At 44.1% G+C, this 20,744-nt stretch overlaps 1 protein-coding gene across 1 annotated transcript in view; it reads right to left on the bottom strand.

Annotated features, from left to right (window-relative positions):
* The window catches only part of LOC140735725 (E3 SUMO-protein ligase PIAS3-like), a 45,309-nt gene that overhangs the window by 1,728 nt on the left and 22,837 nt on the right, over window positions 1-20,744 (bottom strand). Inside the window, exons 9-13 of the mRNA XM_073061146.1 lie at window positions 16,968-17,128; window positions 15,924-16,057; window positions 12,361-12,532; window positions 9,984-10,123; window positions 5,595-5,632 (exon numbers count right to left, since the gene is read on the bottom strand). Of these exons, the coding sequence (XP_072917247.1) occupies window positions 5,595-5,632; window positions 9,984-10,123; window positions 12,361-12,532; window positions 15,924-16,057; window positions 16,968-17,128 (645 nt within the window). The remainder of the gene's footprint in view (window positions 1-5,594; window positions 5,633-9,983; window positions 10,124-12,360; window positions 12,533-15,923; window positions 16,058-16,967; window positions 17,129-20,744) is intronic.

Here is a 20,744-nt window from a genome sequence, read left to right as displayed (position 1 = left end):
TCAAAGTTAAAATTTATTATCTTATCAAAATAAATTTATGTTACCATATAAAGATTCATTTTCTTATGCGCATTCACAGTAGATACAAAGAAACATAGAATCAATGAAAATTGACAGTCCTTTACATTACATCTAATTAATGTTGCCCTGAGGTGGGAGAGTAACAGGATGGTGCAGAGGGAGATTTAACCATAAGCGCCCCTACATCAACTGGTGCTGGTACAGCAAAAACATATTAAGTGACAAAGCAAATTTAACTGGCCTTGTACCCTAACACTGGCAAATCCCTGCTCATTCAGGACTGCAGAATCAACAGGTGGAGAACTGGTTCTAGACTCTGGTTAATTAGAGCCTGCCAAACAGGTTAAAGACAGTAAGACACAGGAGCAAAATTAAACCATTTAGCCCATCGAGTTTACTCCACCATTTTATCATGGCAGATTTATCTCTTTTCTCTATAACCTTTGACACCCTGTTTAATCAAGGACCTATGAACTTCTGCTTTTCCAGACAATGTCTGCAAGAAGTTTGTACGTTCTCTCGGTGACCGCATGGTGCTGTGTTTCCTCCCACAGTCCAAAGATGTACTGGTTGGTAGGATTAAATGGGGATTTGCTGGGTGGTGAGGCACAATGGGCCAGGAGAGACCTGTTCCACACCGTACCTCAATATATTATACATAAATAAATACACCCAATGACTTGGTCTCCACAGATTCCCTACCCAAAGGCTAAAGAAATTCCTCCTCATCTCCGTTCTAAAGGGATGCCCTCTAGTCCTAGACGTCCCCACTATAGGAAACATCCTCTCCACATTCACTGTCTAAGCCTTTCAATATTCAATAGGTTTGAATGAGATTTCCCCCATTCTTCTAACTCCAGCCAAATGTTCTCATACGTTAACCCTTTCATTCCCAAAATCATTCTTGTGATGATCCTCTGGACCCTCTTCAATACCAGCACATCTTTCCTTAGATAAGGAGCCCCAAACTGCTTACAGTACTCCAAATTGAATTAGAAACTGAAAATCTACAGCACAATACAGGCCCTTCGGCCCACAATGCTGTGCCAAACATACTTACTTTAGAAATTACTCAGGGTTACCCATAGCCCTCTATTTTTCTAAGCTCCATGTACCTTTCCAGGAGTCTCTTAAAAGACCCTATCGTATCTGCCTCCACCACCGTCACCAGCAGCCTATTCCACGCACTCTCCACTCTCTGTGTAAAAAATTTTACCCCTGACATCTCTACCTACACCGTAAAACTGTGTCTTCTCATCTTAGCTATTTCAGCTCTGGGAAAAAGCCTCTGATTACCCACACCATCAATGCTTCTCATCATCTTATACACCTCTATCAAGTCACCTCTCATCCTCCATTGCTCCAAGAAGAAAAGGCCGAGTTTACTTAACCTATTCTCATAAGGCATGCTCCACAATCCAGACAACATACTTGTAAATCTCCTCTGTACCCTTTCTATAGTTTCCACACATTTCCTGTAGTGAAGTGACCAGAACTGAGCACAGTGGGGTCTGATTAGAGTCCTGTATATCTGCAACATTACCTCTCAGCTCCTAAATTCAATCCCACGGTTGATGAAGGCCAATGCATCATATGCCTTCTTAACCACACAGTCAACCTGCACAGCAGCTTTGTGTGTCCTATGGACTCAGACCCCAAGATCCCTCTGATCCTCCACACTGCCAAGAGTTTTACCATTAATACTATATTCTGCCATCATAATTGACCTACCAAAATGAACCACCTCACTCTTATCTGGGTTGAACTCCATCTGCCACTTCTCAGCCCAGTTTTGTTTCCTATTGATGTCCTGACAGCCGTCCATACTATCCACAACACCCACAACCTTTCTATCATAAGCAAATGTACTAACCCATCCCTCCACTTCCTCATCCAGGTCATTTATAAAAATCACAAAAAAGGGGGTCCCGAAACAGATCCCTGAGACACACCAATGTATAAGGATTTCAGCAAGGCATTTGATAAGGTACCCCATGCAGAATATGACCCCTCTACAACCATTCTTTGCCTTCTGTAGGCTAGCCAATTCTGTATCCTCAAAGCAATGTCCTTGGATCCCATGCCTCCTTACTTTCTCAATAAGCCTTGCATGGGGTACCTTATCAAATGCCTTGCTGAAATCCATATACACTACATCTACTGCTCTACCTTCATCAATGTGTTTAGTCACATCCTCAAAAAATTCAATCAGGCTCGTAAGGCATGACCTGCCTTTGACAAAGCCATTCTGACTATGTCTAATCCAGACAACATATGCCTCTCCAAGTGTTCATACATCCTGTCTCTCAGAATCTTTTCTATCAACTTACCAACCACTGAAGTAAGCCTCACTGGTCTATAATTTCCTGGGCTATCTCTACTCCCTTTCTTGAATAATAAAACAACATCCACAACCCTAAAATCCTCCACAACCTCTCCCGTCCCCGTTGATGATGCAAAGATTGTTGCCAGAGTCTCAGCAATCTCCCTCACCTCCCACAGTAGCCTGGGGTACATCTCATGCGGTCCCGGAGATTTATCCAACTTGATGCTTTCCAAAAGCTTCAGCACATCCCTCTTTTTTAATGTCTATATGCTCAAGCTTTTCTATCCGCTGTAAGTCATCCCTACAATCACCAAGATCCTTTTCTGCAGTTAATACTGAAGCAAAGTATTTATTAAGTACCTCTGCTGTCTCCTCCGGTTCCATACACTTTTCCACTGTCACACTTGATAGGTCCTATTCTCTCACATCTTATCCTCTTGCTCTTCACATACTTGTAGAATGCCTTGGAGTTTTTCTTAATCCTGTCTGCCAAGGCCTTCTCATGGCCCCTTCTGGCTCTCCTAATTTCTTTCTTAAGCTCCTTCCTGCTAGCCTTATAAACTTCTACATCTCTTATCATTACCTAGCTTTTGTTAACCTTTCGAAAGTTTTTCTTCTTCACTAGATTGACAAACACTTTGTACACCACGGTTCTTGAATCCTACCATCCTTTCCCTGTCTCATTGGAACATACCTATGCAGAACTCCACACAAATATCCCCTGAACATTTGCCACATTTCTGCCGAACATTTTCCTGAGAACATCTGTTCCCAATTTATGCTTCTAAGTTCCTGCCTGGTAGCCTCATATTTCCCATTACTCCAATTAAATGCTTTCCTAACCTGTCTGTTCCAATGCTGTGGTAAAGAAGATAGAATTCTGATCACTATATCCAAATTGAATTGACTTTATTACTTACATCCTTCACACACGAGGAGTAAAAATGTTTATGCTACGTCTCTGTCTAAATGTGCAATGTGCAATTTATATTAATTTGTAATAAATAGTATGTACAACAGGATAGTCAATATAACACAGAAATACAATTGTATCAGCGTGAATTAATCAGTCTGATGGCCTAGTGGAAGAAGATGTCCCGGAGCCTGTAGTCCTGGCTTTTATGCTGCAGTACTGTTTCCTGGATGGTAGCAGTTGGAAGTTTGTGGTTGGGGTGACATGGGTCCCCAATGATCCTTCAGGCCCTTTCTGACTCAATGGTTTACGAAGCCTCAGCATTATTTTTAAACATTTGGTAGTCACTATAACTGTATCATTGCCTTTGAAAAGAGTTGCTTCAAACCTGAGTTCTGTCCTCCCTTTCCCACTGATGCAAATGGTTTGTACATATCAGCTAGGCTCCCCTTCGCTGCTTTCGTCTACACTTCCCAGAAACCAACATAATCGAGGACTCTTCCTGTTCTAACCATTCTCTCCTCACTTGCACCTCCCCCCCTCACCCACAGAACAGGCAGAAAATACGAAATACACACAAGGGAGATCATCTCAGCATCTATGGAAATGAATAAACAGTTGATGTTTTAGGCCGAGACCCTTTATCAGGTCTGGAAAGGAGTTGGAAGATGCCAGAATAAGATGGTGGGGGCAGGAAGGAGGGCTAGCTAGAAGATGATAGGTGAAGCCAGAGTGGGAGAGGCAAAGGGCTGGAGAGGGAGGAATCTGATAGGAGAGGGGAGTGGATCATGGTGAAAGGGAAGAAGGAGGGGCACAGGCAGATAAAAAGAGGTAAGAGGCCACCAGAGCGGGACACAGAAGAGAAGAGGAAGGGGAATTTTTCTTTACTGGAAGGAAAAATCGACGTCCGTGCCATCATCAGGTTCCCTAGATGGAATATGAGGTGACAAACCTGAGGGCACCAAGCACTAGGCTCAAGCACAGCTTCTATCCCACTGTTATCAGGCACTTTTGTCTGTCCCTTCATTTGAAAAAGGTAAACTTTTGTACTCCCACTTAACGTCATCGTGCACATTGCATTTATAGGTGGCTGCACTTTCCCTGTAGCACGACATTGGGGATTGTTTTTACCGACTCAGTGTACTTGGACTGAGCTGCTTGAGCGGCACGCAAACAAGAGCTTTTCATGTGACAATAATAATAATAATAATAATAATAATAACTCAAGCAATGCACATAAATTGCCAGAGGAACTAGCTGAGTCAGGCAGCATCTGCGGAGAGGATCAAACAGAGAAGGGGCATGTCAGAATAAGGTGTGGGGAGGGGGAGTACAACAAGCTAGGAGGTGATAGGTGAGACCAGGCGAGGGGGGGAGAAATGAAAATGATGGAAGAGCTGAAGGAATCTTACAGGAAAGGACAGTGGACCAAGGAAGTGGTCGAGCAGCATACACACTCTGGTCTCTTTATTAGGTACACCAGTTCATTTATGCAAATATCTAATCATCCAGTCATGTGGCAGCAACTCAAGGCATAAAAGCATGCAGACATGGCCAAGAGGTCCAGTTGTTGTTCAGACCAAACATCAGAATGGGGAAGAAACTTGATCTAAGTGACTTTGACTGTGAAATGATTGTTGGTACCAGATGGGGTGGTTTGAGTATCTCAGAAACTGCTGATCTGGGATTTTTACACAGTTTCTAGAGTTTACAGAGAATGAATGAAAGACAAAAAAAACCATCAAGCCAGTGGCAGTTCTGTTGGTGAAAAAGCCTTGTAATGAGAGAAGTCAGAGAATGGGCAGACTGGTTCAAGCTGACAGGCAGATGACAGTAACTCAGGTAACCACACGATACAACAGTGGCGTGCAGAAGAGCATCTCTGAATGCAAAAAATATTGAACCTTGAAGTGCACAGGCTAGCACTCAGGAGCTAACTAAAAAGTGGCTTCTGAGTGTAAAATATGGAACAGGACAGCATAGTAACCCTTCAGCCCACAATGTTATGCTGATCTTTTAACCTACTCTAATAGCAATCTAACCTTTCACTCCCACGTACCCCTCCCTTCATGACTCCTGATGAAGGATCTCAGCCAGTAATGTCAACTGCCTAGTTCCCCTCCATAGATGCTGCCTTACCTGCTGAGTTTCTCCAGGATTTTGTATGTGTTGCTCAAGATTTCAGCATCTACAGAATCTGTCAGTTATTAATAATGTAATTCACTAATTTCTAACTATGTTAAATCAAATCCAGGCCTACTCTTCTCCAGGTTAGATCCCAACAGCATTAAATGTGCGGGAAATGCAGAAACACACAGTCACACGTTTACATACCTGGCTATCTGCTTGGAGGAAGGAGAATAAATCCAAACCTGAGGAAAAAAATACAAAGGATCAGTTTGCACTCTATGGCATCACCCCTTGCCACAGGTGTAGGTGAGCAGGCAAGTTGGAAACACAAAGATGACACACAACTTGCAGGCAGAAACCCCAAAGGGGTAGAGCCAGTGGCAGAGTGATAAAACCTGGGGTAAATTCATCTGGAATCAGGAGTGGAGCTCACAGGAGCCTGGGAGGCCACAGACGTCTGGATGTAATTCCCAGTGGCTCAGCCACCCTGCTTGGAGAGAATTGTATTGTGCTTTACTGTGCCAGTTGTAAGATATGGGTTCAATTCCTATAGCTGTCTGTATGTTCTTCCCATGACCACATTGTTTCCTCCGGGTGTTTCAGTTTCCTCCCACATCGCAGAGACATACTAATTAGAGTAAATTGTGGGCATGCTATGTTGACACCAGAGGCATTCAGGCTTCCACTGTGTTGGTATTTGAGGCAAATAATGCATTTTACTGTATGTTTCAATTGTTACGCCTGTGCCCCCTCCTTTTTGAGAATCGCAAGATCGCTATTAAGTCAGGTCAGGAGACCCAGGAAAGTAGAGAGAGACGTTTGAAATGTCCTGGCCCTCAGCGATACAAAGCACCGGGAAGCGGCCATTGTCTCTTGGAGACGGAATTGTGTATTGAGTACTGTGCTTCATGGAAGCCCTCAGGCGACGTAGGCTGGTTGGGGGATGGCATCATTCCACCCTGATTGACATCTGAGACCCCGTGAGTGGGGATAAAAGAGGGTCTGGGGAACGGCCCCTTCAGACACACCAGAAGAAACGCTAGAAATCCTGTAACAGCAAAATAGCGAAAGCCGGTGGAAAGTCCACCTGCGTCCTTTTCCATTTGCCTCGGAATTGGTGGGCCTTGCCATGGAAGAACGGCTTTAGCTAACACAAAGGAGAAATCAGCCCCAACGACTCTCGAAGGATTGACATCATAAAAGGAATGGGCAAGTTTAAACTCTCTCTCTTGACTCCAACCAAAGGCTGCAGCCTGCAGCTTGAATGAACTTGAGTGACTTTTATATTTCCATCGGACAATACATTATCCCCTAGACAACGATAGAGCTATTTCTTATTGATTATTATTATACCTGCGCTTTTAGATTTAGTATTGACGACGTATGTTATCTGTATGTTTGCATCGATGTTATTTTTGTGTATTTTTATCAATAAATACTGTTAAAAATAGTACCATCAGACTTCAACGGACCTCTCTATCTTTGCTGGTAAGTGACCCAGTTACGGGGTACGTAACGCGATGTACATGTGACAAATTAAGCTAATCTTTAAAGATTTAAATCTTAAATCTTTAAATCAATCTTTTTTAACCAAGACCTTATTGGACTCTGGAACACAGTGGCACTGGTCAGTCTGAGAACTACCCTACAATGGGAGGAGTTACTCTGGTTACCAGGGCAGAAGGACAGAGGGATAGACCAGACAGTTTAGGAGTGAATTGCTCATGTTGAGGCTCATGGACGAAACCTATGGCCTTCTGAATTGGGTGTCCGGAGAACTCATGAGTAAAGTGGGGGGGGGGGGGGGGGGGTGTGAGGGGCAGTATCACCCAGGCTAATACCCGCTCAGCAGAATGAGACCCTGAAACCCCTTTGGGAACTGATCATGCACTTCAAGCCATCTTGCCACTCCTTAAGAGGCAGTTTCTTTAGGAGCCGCTCCTGCACACCCTCCACCTCCTCAGTCTGTACTGCCATTCCGTAGCAAGGGTAACGCTAGGTGAAGGTCTCTCAACGTGGGACCTGGGGCAGACAGTGTTGAACAGAATGTTGCCCCACAACGGGCTTGTGTGTTCACTGACTCCTGGATCGTCTGCCATTTCTGCAGCCTGTTCCAGGTACGTACTGGATATGAAATGTCTCAGCTCTTGTTTGAGTACTTATTTAGAAATACAACACAGTAACAGGCCCTTCTGGCCCAGTAAGACCACGCTGCCCAAATACAACCAAATGACCAATTAACATACTTACCTGTACGTCTTTGGACTGTAAAAGGAAACTGGAGCACCCGGAGAAAATCCATGCAGTCATGGGGAGAATGTACAAACTCCTGACAGACAGCAGCAGGAATTGGACCTAGGTCACTGGCGTTGTAAAGTGCCCCACTAACTGTGACACTACTGTGCCCATATTCCTATCAATTCTCACCCCAAGAACCAATACCTAACAAGATATGGATTTAGATTTAAACAGAAAGTTTATAAAAATTAGTTTTGTTTGTCACATGTACATCAAAACATACAAAGAAATGCATCATTTCAACACCAACACAGTTTGAGGATCTGCTGGAGGCAAACCGCAAGTCTCGCCATGCAACAGAGCATGCCAGTAATTTACTAACATAGAAAACCTACAGCACAATACAGGCCCTTCAGCCCACAATACTGTGTCAAACATGTACTTACTTAGAAATTACCTAGGGTTACCCATAGCCCTCTATTTTTCTAAGCACCATGTACCTATCTAGGAGACTCTTAAAAGTCCTCCACCACCTTTGCTGGCAGCCCATTCCACGCACTCACCACTTTCTGCATAAAAAAACTTACTCCTGACATCTCCTTTGTATCTACTTCCAAGCACCCTAAAACTGTGCCCTCCCACGTTAGCCCTGGGAAAAAGCCTCTGACTATTCACACGATCAATGCCTCTCATCATCTTATACACCTCTATCAGGTCACCTCTCATCCTATGCCGCTCCAAGGAGAAAAGACCGAGTTCACTCAACCTATTCTCATAAGGCATGCTCCCCAATCCAGGCAACATCCTCGTAAATCTCCTCTGCACCCTTTCTATGGTTTCCACATCCTTCCTGTAGTGAGGCGACCAGAACTGAGCACAGTACTCCAAGCGGGGTCTGACCAGGATCCTATATAGATGTAACATTATCTCTAGGCTCTTGCACTCAATCCTACGGCTGATGAAGCCCAATTCACCATATTCTTTCTTAAACACAGAGTCAACCTGCGCAGCAGCTTTGAGTGTCCTATAGACTCGGACCCCAAGATCCCTCTGAACCTCCACACTGCCAAGAGTCCTACTATTAATACTATATTCTGCCATATTTGACCTACCAAAATGAATCACTTCACACTTATCTGGGTTGAACTCCATCTGCCACTTCTCAGCCCAGTTTTGCATCCTATTGATGTCCTGCTGTAACCTCTGAAAGCCCTCCATACTATCCACTACACCAACCTTTGTCTCACCAGCAATATTTACTAACCCATCCCTTCACTTCCTCATCCAGGTAATTTATAAAAATCACGAAGAGTAGGGATCCCAGAACAGATCCCTGAGGCACACCACTGGTCACCGACCTCCATGCACAATGTGACCCCTCTTGAACCACTCTTTGCCTTCTGTGTGCAAGCCAGTTCTGGACCCTATGCCTCCTTACTTTCTCAATAAGCCTTGCATGGTGTACCTTATCAAATGCCTTGCTGAAATCCATATACACTACATCTACTGCTCTACCTTCATCAATGTGTTTAGTCACATCCTCAAAAAATTCAATTAGGTTCGTAAGGCACGACCTGCCTTATTCCTGATCATATTATGCCTCTCCAAATGTTCATAAATCCTGCCTCTCAGGATCTTTTCTATCAACTTCCCAACCACTGTAGTAAGACTCACTGGTCTATAATTTCCTGGGCTATCTCTACTCCCTTTCTTGAATAATGGAACAACATCTGCAACCCTCCAATCCTCTGGAACCTCTCCCATCCCCATTGATGATGCAAAGATCATTGCCAGAGGCTCAGCAATCTCCTCCCTCACCTCCCACAGTAACCTGGGGTATATCTCATGTGGTCCCGGAGACTTATCCAACTTGATGCTTTCCAAAAGCTTCAGCACATCCTCTTTCTTAATGTCTATATGCTCAAGCTTTTCAATCCGCTGTAAGTCATCCCTACAATCACCAAGATCCTTTTCCGTAGTCAGAGGATCTATTGACTTACATGTAATGTCTTTGGAATCTGGGAGTGCACTGGAGTACCAAGAGGAAATCCAAACAGTCACAGGAAGAACTTACAAGCTCTTTACAAACAGCAGCAGGAACTGAACACAGGTCACTGGATAATTGGCCCACGTAGGGTGATTGAAAAGCCCACCTCTGATTTGTATGGCTCCTGATAAAAGAGCATTTCCCCGCCACCCCAACCCAGAGAAACATATTCCAGGACATTGAAGGCAAGAAGCCCCAATGGGTGAGGGCAAGAGAAGAGCAGGCCAGGGGAAGGGTAATTGATCTCAGTGGTGGGGGAGGTGATAACTCAAAGGTGGAAAGGCAGAGTTATGACAAATAAATATTACCTTGAAAGTCTGGAGGCAACGGTGGCATCTGGTAGGAGAGGTGATATTCGGGGATGGAGAGTGAGGTCAGGTAGTCTGTAGACATGGTAGTTGAGACAGGAGCCTGAAGCACTGGATGCACCTGGTGTACGTTCAGGAACCTGCGGGTATTTACGTTGAAAGTAAACCACACATTCATCCTCCCACCTACAACCATGCAGTCAGCTAATGTCAAGAGGCTATGACTGGTGTCCTGTGCAGAACAGACCCAGGGCCTTTTCCCCCAAGGTTCAGGAACAGACTCCTGAACCAGTGTGGATAACTTCACTCACAGCACTGACCGACTCCACAACCTACAGACTCTACAACTCATGCTCTCAGTATTATTTATTTTGTGTATTTGCACAGTTTGTCTTCTTCTGTGCATTATTTCTTTGTAGTTTTTCATTGATTCAGTTGTATTTCTTTGTTCTGCTGTGTATGCCTGCAAGAAAATGATTCCGAGGGCTGTATATAAATGTACTCTGATAATAAATTTAGTTTGAACTTTGAAGGGGTTAAGGCCTTCGAAAGGCCAAATGGCCTAATTCTGCTCCCATGTCCTTTTCTACTTATTTAGAGATACAGTGTGGAACAGGCCCTACCGGCCCAACAAGCTATGCCGCCCAGCCACCCACCTATCATTTAACACTAGCCTAATCACAGGACAATTTATAATGACCAATTAGCCAACCAGCCCTTACATCTTTGGATTGTTGAAGAAAACCCACGCAGTCACGGGCAAAACGTACTAATTCCTAAAAGACGACGCCGGAACTTAACACTGACGCCCCAAGCTATAATACTGTCATGCTACCATGGCATCCCAATGTCCTATGGTCTAAATGGCTGCATTGAGGACTGACAGAGCAGGTTACCTCTGGTCACACTGTGTTCCCACTCATCTCTGAGTGCATGTGTAAGAGAGAACGTGCACGTCGCTAAGTGTACACATCATACGTGCATCAACAAACGTGACAGTGTGCAAATCCACAAAGAGTATGCACATGTGACTGCACATCTGTTACCCACTTCTAAGAATGACACACACAAAATGCTAGAGGAATTCACAGGTCCAGCAGTATGGAGGATTACAAATACCTGGGGATACGAATGGACAATAAACTGGACTGGTCAAAGAACACTGAGGCTGTCTACAAGAAGGGTCAGAGCCATCTCTATTTGCTGAGGAGACTGAGGTCCTTTAACATTTGCCGGAAGATGCTGAGGATGTTCTATGAGTCTGTGGTGGCCAGTGCTATCATGTTTGTTGTTGTGTGCTGGGGCAGCAGGCTGAGGGTAGCAGACACCAACAGAATCAACAAACTCATTCGTAAGGCCAGTGATGTTGTGGAGGTGGAACTGGACTCTTTAACGGTGGTGTCTGAAAAGAGGATGCTGTCCAAGTTGCATGCCATCTTGGATAATGACTCCCATCCACTCCATAATGTACTGGTTAGGCACAGGAGTACATTAAGCCAGAGACTCATTCCACCGAGATGTAACACTGAGCGGCATAGGAAGTCATTCCTGCCTGCGGCCATCAAACTTTCCAACTCCTCCCTCGGAGTGTCAGACACCCTGAGCCAATAGGCTGGTCCTGGACTTATTTCCACTTGGCATGATTAACTTATTATTATTTAATTATTTATAGTTTTATATTGCTATATTTCTTCACTATTCTTGGTTGGTGCGGCTGTAATGAAACCCAATTTCCCTCGGGATCAATAAAGTATGTCTGTCTGTCTCTGGAGAGAATAAAGAGTTGACGTTTCGGGAGAGACCTTTCATCAGGACCCGAATGTCAATTCTTTACTCCTCTCCACAGATGCTGCCTAACCTGCTGTGATCGTCTAGTATTTTGTGTGTGTTACCCTCGATTTCCAGCAACTCCAGAACTCAGATTCAAAGAATTACAGAAATTTCAGCAATGGAAACATTGAGCTGAAGTTGAGGCAACTGTAATCCTGTACATAAAAACCTATTCCCCTAAGAACGATTCAAAGATTCCATCCCCTACAGTCTCATGTCTCTGAGAACTATATTTGTTACACTAATAAAGGCACCATAAAGCAGGCAGTGGGCAGTTGATGTCTCCCTGAATTAACTGCCTGCCCCTCTCTGGGGTTACATCCATGCCCAATATCCCTGGAGAAGGAGCACACGATATTAACAATCGGGTGGAACTGCCAGGAATGGTGGGTCCCTCAGGGGCTTGAGTTGTGTGTGGACAGTGTTAACTGCATGTTAATTTGAAACTGCACATAGTGTCTTTTATGAAGTCCTGTACATTATATAATAGTGTATTGTTGCGATAATTTGAATAAAAGAAGCCGAGAGAGTCTGAACATAAACTCACTGCTTGTTGATGGAAGCTAGGTGCGTGGGGGTCATTACACGGCAGTGTCTTTTCACTGGAGGCTCTTCTTCATCGGATGAGCTGTCTAATGTTAGGTCGATCACCTCAGCATTGGAACTGCGCTGAGAGCAGTATTTTCCCTGGGAGAAAGGATCCTTCAACACGGTGTTTGCTGCAACAGAACACACCTTCCTTGTTAGCTGGTTACTTACTATCCACAGATCCACACACTAGCAAGGTCAGGTGTGTAATACCGGAAGTGTTGGCATCCAACGAATACTGTTTGATATGATTGGGTTGCGTTTGATATCTTAAGCTAACAAGTACCAACATTTCAAGGTTCCACTCCTATGAACTGCTCGTGGCTCGGGTGATTCCGGAGCATGGCCACAAACAGAGTTCCCACCCAGAGGAAGAATCCTGCAGCATTTGGCAAATCCACCTTTCCCATCTCCTAGACACTTGCTGTACATGAATCTGCTTATAACCTGGAGAGGACCTATAGTTAGCTCATGGTTGGAACAGAGGTTGGGATTGGGAACACCTGAAGCAAGGAATATCGGAAGGTACTGGAAGCCTGTTTGCATGTGAGTGTAGGTAGGAAAGGGGCTTGTTTTGTTGTTGCTTGTGCATTCTGCTGAACACTGTGGGCATGCTATGTTAGCATCAGAATGTTGGGCAACAATTAAAGCTGCCCCCAGCACATCCTTGAGTTGTGTTGGCTGAAACGCAAATGACATCTTTCACTATACATGTTCTAATATACTTGTAATAGTATATATATGAATGTTAATGTGGGTACACTTGGAGCCAATGTCCAGTGTGTTAGTATGGTTTTCTCTGGGTGCTCCGGTTTCCTCCCACAGTATGCTAGCATGGTTCAGCATGGAGGGTTCACTACTGTGTCTATTTATTTAGCAATACAGCGTCACGTGGACCACGGTGACTTAATTTTCAGCCTTAAGCCATTGCCAGTGGTATTGTATCTTTTGTTATCACCAGGAATTCCTTACCCCTGTCTATGACAAGTAACAGAATATAGAACAGTACACCACAGTACAGGCCCTATAGCCCACATTGCTTTTTAACCTACTCTAAGATCAATCTAACTGTTCCTTCCACACATCCACATGCCTCTCCAACAGTCTCTGAAATGTCCCCCAGTGTTTCTGCCTGTACCACCAGCCCCGACAGCACACTCCATGCACCCACCACTCTGTGTGAAAACCTACCACTAACATTGCCCCCTATACTTGTTATGCCCCTCATATTAGCCATTTCCACCCTGGGGAGAGAAAAATCTCTGACTCTCCAATATCTATGGCTTTTATCATCTCGTGCACCTTTATCAATTCGCCTCTCATCCTTCTCTCTGTTGAATTAGAAAGTAGTATTATTTTTCTTGTGTTTAACTTTCCTCTGCTCACTTGAATTTTTATAAAATTACCTTTTCAAGTAATTGTAGCAAAGCTATTTCTGTATTTTTCTAGAAGCTTCCCAGTTTTTCTGAAGCAGGTGTCATGTCACTTGAATATGGCTAGATTATTGGTTAATCAGTTGCTTAAGGTCATATCCATGAGAGGCGGATGTGGTAAACTATGTGTATACCTGTTTGGACACGCCCCTCTGCTGACTGCTCCTGTTGCTCCTCCCACAGACCCCTGTATAAAGGCGATTGGAGGCACTGTTCCTCCCTCAGTCTCCAAGATGTTGTGGTCACGTTTGCAGCTAATAAAAGCTTATCTTTTGCCTCCCGTCTCTGAGAGTTATTGATGGTGCATCAGCAGATAGTGTGGACAAGCTCCCACTACCTGTTAAATACTCCCAATGGCGTGCATCTCAAATAGCCTCTGACAACCAAGTCCAGATCCTGGCCTTCACGTGTGGCTTAGCTACTAAGCCTAGCAGAACCATTTCTATGACAGGAGAAGGGGCAAAGATGGGTTATTGGCACCTTAAAGCCAGTCATTTCAGGCAGATGGGGTTTGTCAGCCGTATTTGGCAGTTCATCTAGAAGGAAAACTCTGATCTCAAACTGCTGCTTGCCTTGTAGTTATACCTATTCATGGGGAAGATTTCAGGAGTAAACCCCAGGGAACAGTCTGGATCTGGAATCCATAAGTCAGTCCTACATTGAAATCAATGCTGACTGGCAACCCCTGCAACGTCACCGGTAACAAACGATACCTATAATCGGTCTTTGCCGTTTCTGTGGATTCATCAGCTGCATGGAGAGGGGGAGCCTGCTACATGGGCAACAACTGGCTCTCCATTTTGTATTGGCCTGGCTTGCATATCAAGTACACAGCTGGGATGCAACACCTACGGTCAACCATTGGAGTGTTATCATTTCAGTCGGAGCTTGCTTTTGTACCAGAGAATTATGGCTTTTTCGTTCTCGCTCTTCTTTCTTTTATTTGTTCTCTGCTCTTGTAACATTTCATAAAAAAGCCAAAAGCAACATGTTTTATGCCTCATTCTTGACTTCTATGCCTCTGGATCACAAAAATAGCAGCATCCAACAGCTCTGAAAAGAAAAGGCCTAGCTCATTCTTCTCATAAGACATGCTCTCCAATGCATGTAGCATCCTGGTAAATCTCCTGTGCTCCCTCTCTGAAACTTCCATGTCCTTTCTGTAATGAGACGACCAGAGCTGAACACAATACTCCAAGCGTGGTCTAACCAGGGTTTTATAGAGCTGCAACTTTACCTTGTGACTCCTGAACTCAATCCCCTGACTAACGAAGGCAAACACACCACAGACCCTCTTAACCACCCTATCAACTTGAACTGTGTCATTATCAGAGGGACTTGCTTTCCCATATAATCCACAACTGCTGCCTTCTTAATACTACCATGAAGGAGGAGCTGGAAGGAGAAGTTTTGAAAACACACACCAGTCCTCATCGGGAGGTCAGCAATGGAAAGGACAAACAATTTCAAGTTTCTGAGGATCTATCCTGTGCTCAACATACCGACGCAATTACAAAGAAGGCATGACACTGGCTATATTTCATTGGGGACTTTGTGGAGATTTTGAGTCAGCAAAGACTCTAGCAAATTTCTGTAGATATACTGTGGACAGCTTTCTAACTGGTTGCATCATCATCTGGCATAGAAGTGCCAAGGCACAAGATCAGAAAAGGCTGTGGAGGGTTGCAAACTTAGCCAGCCCCATCACAGGCACCAACCTCACTCCCTCCCCACCATCGAGGGAATCTTCAAATGGCAGTGCCTCAAGGAGGTGGCATCCATTATTGATGAACCCTCGCCATCTGGGACATTCAATCTTCTCATTATTACCATCGAGGAGGAGCTAGAAGACATTTTAGAAACAGTCTCTTCCCCTGCACTATCAGATTTTTGAATGAACCCATGAACACTCCCTTAATATTTGCTCTCATTTTGTATTATATATTTATCTTTCTTCTTGTAATTTATGATTAATTTTATGTATTACTTAATACAAATGTGTTGCCGTAAAACACATTTCATTATTATTCAGTGATAATACACCTGAATGAGGCAGTAATTTACATTGTGGAACTGTCACTCTCCTTACCCTCAGGGCTGCTGTATGACGTCCACAAGGGCTCCTGCTTTACTTTCTTTGGCTGCATTGGGCTCCAGGAGCCGTTCTCCTTGAACAGGATCTCATCGCAATGCGTGCACAGGTTGAGAATCTCCATGAAGAGTCTAGAGAGACAGAGAGAGGACGCTAAAATGGTGGGAAAGTTGGGAAGAAAGGTTGGGGGGTAGGGGGTTGCAGGAAGCAGGGAGCGTAGTTTGCTAAACTCATCACACATAACAAGCACAGACTCCTTGTAACAGCAAGACCATTAGACATAAATTAGGCTATTCGGTCCATTGAATCTGCTCCGGCATTCCATCTCAATCCCACTCTCCTGCCTTCTCCCCATAATCCTTGATGCCCTTACTAATCAAGAACCTATCAACCCCTGCTTTAATTATACCCAATTACAGCCACCAGTGGCAATGAATTCCAGACATACCACCTTCAATCTAAAGGAATTCCTCCTCATCCCTGTTCTAAAGGGATGTTCTTATATTCGAAGGATCACTCTCTCCCAGTAACAGACAGGCAGACAAAGGTTGTGTCATGGTCTGGTAGGGCAATTCAGATGCGCAGGAATGTAAAAAGCTGCTGAGTAGTGGACTCACCCCAATAACATCATGGGCACTTCCCTCTCCACCATCAGTATTATCTACAGTAGTAGATAATAGCCTCCTCCAGAAGAGGACATCTATTGTTAAAGATCCCCACCATCCAGGCTACGTGATCTTCTTGCTTCTAAGAGGTATCGAAACCACACCACCTGATTCAGGAACAGCTACTTCCTTTCAAACATTCAGTTCCTGAAGCAAACCACCCAACCAAATTCAGTATGGTTTAGCAATACTATGACCACTTTGTACTAAAATAGACCTTGTTTTTGTTGTGTAAAATTGGGTATAATGTATGCTTAATTTATGCTTTATTTGTGAATGTTGCTTCTGTGATGCTGCTGCAAGTAAGGTTTTCATTACACCTATGCATATGTGGATACGTGCTCATGACAATAAACTTGACTGACTTTTCGCATACCCATCAATAATCAGGCTTTCATAAGGTGCTTTCTTGTCACAGACAGGGCAAACCCAGGTGGCCTTCTTCTCATTCATCTGCAGGTAGAGCGCAGCGTCGAAGCACTGCAGGTGCGTGCAGGTCAGTGCTCGGCATGGCACGTGAAGCCTCGTCTTTCCCAGCTGCATGAACAGATAAGACCGTTAGTCTGAATCCTTTGAGCGTTTACAGAACATAGGTAGATATGCGTTCACCCAACCAGCACTGAGCAAGGGGGGGATAAAGCAAGCAGTAGCGGCATGCAGAGGGGCTCTACACCCCCAACTCAGTCTATACATGGTACATAGTTAGCCCTCCGCAGCCCCACACTCAGCACTAGGAGCGGGATTTCAGAATGGGCAAACTGAAGGGAAACCAAGTTCAATGGCAAAGGAGCTGCGTACACAACCCTTTTGTGTGAAGAACTGTCTGTAAATTGCCTCCAATTTAATTGACTAATTATCAACTAATTCTCACCCACCTTACAAGATGTGCATGATTTTAAAAAGGATCTCCAGCAGTAAAATACATGGGCCAGCGTGAGCAGTGGGACATCCCATCCCTGGATCATGACATCAACTCCTTGATATCCTTACTGTCCACCAAGGGAAGCTTACAGTAAACCATTAATCTACCAACCAGCATCCCTCTGGAATACCAGAGACACCCTGTGGACTGAGCACACCTACTCTTGCTATCATAGGGTAAGAGTCTTAAGACAGTTAGTACTTGGATAACATCACACACCACAACTCTGAACTGATTCCACAACCTAATCTCAATGTCAAGGTCTCTTTAACCCTCACGTTCTCAGTATTATTTTTTATTTGCACAATTTGTCTTCTTTTGCATATTGGTTGTTTGTCTTTGTTTACATTTAGCTTTATTATTAGCTTATTATTATTATTATTTAGCTTCAGTATTAGCCCTTGTACCAGTCAACTCACCAGTCATGGTCAGAAACAACTGTCAGAACATTAACTCAATAGCTACCAAAAATACAAGTTACAGAAGGAGACAGTTCAAATATTTTTTCAGATAATTGTTAATTGAGCATAGATGTATCACTATTTGGTTAATAGTCAGTGATTAAGAAGGTACTGAAGGGTGGTTAAGAAGGCCTACAGTGTGTTGGCCTTCGTTAGTCAGGGGATTGAGCTCACAAGCTGCAAGGTAATGTTGCAACTCTATAAAACCTTGGTTAGACCACATTTGGAACATACTGTTCAGTTCTGGTTGCCTCATTATAGGAAGTATATAGAAGCTTTAGAGGGTGCACAGGAAATTTACCAGGATGGTGCCTGGATTAGGGAGTGTGTCTTACAAAGATAGGCTGAGTGAAAGAGGAGAAGAGGTGCCTTGATAGGTACAAGATGATGAGGCATAGATCAAGTGGACAGCAATAACTTTCTCCCCAGGACAGAAATGGCAAATATAAAGGGGGCATAAATTTAAGACAATTGGAGGAAGGTAGAGGGGAGATCAGAGGTAAGTTTTTTTTTAAAAATCTATTTATTTGCACAGAGAGTGGTGGGTGCAAGGAACACACTGCTGTGGTGGCGGTGGTAGAGGCAAATACATTAGGGAGATTTAAGAGACTCTTAGACAGGCACATGGATGATAGAAAAATGGAGGGCCACGTGGCAGAGAAGGGTTAGGTTGATCTTAAGAGCAGGTTAAAAGGTCGGCATAACATCTGGGCCAAAAGAGCAGTATTGCTCTCTGTTCTATTTGTCCAGACACTACAATTTTGGTCAGAAGTGATCAGCCTCAGATATAATGACCGGTCAAGCGAGATCAAGGAGATGAATGCCTGCCCTTGCTCCATCTTGTGTGTTGAACCTCAACATAGCCATATTGCAGTCAGTTTAGTCCCATTGGTTTAAAGGTGAAACCATCTTGATGAGACAGTGTGTCAAGAACGCAACATCCATCATTAAAAATCCCTGCCATCTGGGCCATATCATCTTCCCGCAGCTCTCGTCACGCAGAAGTTCAACACCAGCAGGCTCGAGAACAGCTACCTCCTTTTAACTGTTTAGTTCTTTAGGCAACCTGCACAACCCTAACCACTACCTCCCTATTTTTGCTATTTGCACTGAAATATATAAATATATATACACACACACACACACACACACACACACACACACAGAGTGCCTATAAAAGTATTCAACCCCCCCCCCCTTTTAATATGACACACAAAACCTTCATTGGTGCAGCCAATTGGTTTTAGAAGTCACATAATTAGTTAAATCGAGACTTGTATTGGAGACCTGTGTGCAGTCAAGGTGTTCCAATTGACTGTAGTAAAAATACACTTGGATCTGGAAGGTCCAACTGCTGGTGAGTCAGTATCCTGGCAAAACTACAACATGAAGACAAAAGAACACTCCAAGCAACTCCGTGAAAAGGTTATTGAAAAGCACAAGTCAGGAGATGGATACAAGGAAATTTCTAAGTCAATGAATATCCCTTAGAGTACAGTTAGGTCAATCATCAAGAAATGGAAAGAATATGGCACAACTGTAAATCTGCAGGCCATCCTTTAAAATTGAGTGACCATGCAAGAAGGGGACTAGTGAGGGAGGCCACCAAGAGACCAATGACAACCTGGGGGTGTTACAAGCTTCAGTGGCTGAGATGGGAGAGACTGCGCATACAACATGTGTTGCCCGGGTGCTTCACCAGTCGCAGGTTTAAAGGGCAGAGGCAAAGAGATGGCCACTGTGGGGGAAAAAAACAGATGAAATCTCGGCTCGAGTTTGCCAAAAGATATGTGGGAGACTCTGAAGCCAGCTGGAAGAAGGTTCTATAGTCTGATGAAACCAAAATTGAGCTTTCTGGCCATCAGACTAATTGCTATGTTCGACACAAGCCAAACACCGCAAATCATCAAAAACACACCTTCCCTACCGTGAAGCATGGTGATGGCTGCATCATACTGTGGGGATATTTCACTGCAGCAGGTCCTGGAAGGCATGCAGAGGCACAGGGTAAAATGAATGCAGCAAAATACAGAGAAATCCTGGAGGAAAACCTGATGCAGTCCGCAAGAGAACTGCGACTTAGGAGAAGATTTGTTTTCCAATAAGACAATGACCCCAAGCATAAAGTCAAAACTACACAGGAATGGCTTAAAAACAACAAAGTTAATGTTCTGCTGTGGCCAAGTCAGAGTACAGACCTCAATCCAATTGAGAATTTGTGGCTGGACTTGAAAAGGGCTGTTCACTCATGATTCCCAAGCAATCTGACAGAGATTGAGCAGTTTTGTAAAGAGGGCATTAAAGAAAGAAAATACAGAAATGCACATTAGTATCAGTAAAGCAGAGGTTGTAATCTGGGGGGGGGGGGGACATCCAAATGTGGCAAGAAAGATGGAACAGAGAGGGGAAAGGGAGGCATTTGTATCAAATACAGAAGTGTTACAGGTACTAGGGTAGGCAGTGGATACAGAAGAGAGGAAACTGTGTGGACTAGGTTAAGGCTGGGGCACTGTGCACTAAACAAAACACTGAAAATGACAGGGAAACACCAGACAGGTTTGTGTGAGGAATGTCAGAAACAGGAGTCAGTAGAATATGTCATTCTGAGTTGCAGGAAGTATGGGATACAGAGAGAGATGATGAGAATTAATCTAAGGGAATTGGGGGTGCATGAATTCACATTAAAAGGGTTACTGGGCACGGGCGAGAGAGCACAGGTCAGGGTACTTTTAGCTTTCTTAAAGGATACAGGGTTTTTTGTTAGGGTACT

Source organism: Hemitrygon akajei, chromosome 11, assembly GCF_048418815.1.
Source record: "Hemitrygon akajei chromosome 11, sHemAka1.3, whole genome shotgun sequence".
In the NCBI taxonomy this organism is placed as follows: Eukaryota; Metazoa; Chordata; class Chondrichthyes; order Myliobatiformes; family Dasyatidae; genus Hemitrygon; species Hemitrygon akajei.
Note: the sequence above shows the minus strand (reverse complement) of the source record. Positions and strands in the feature narration are given on the sequence as shown.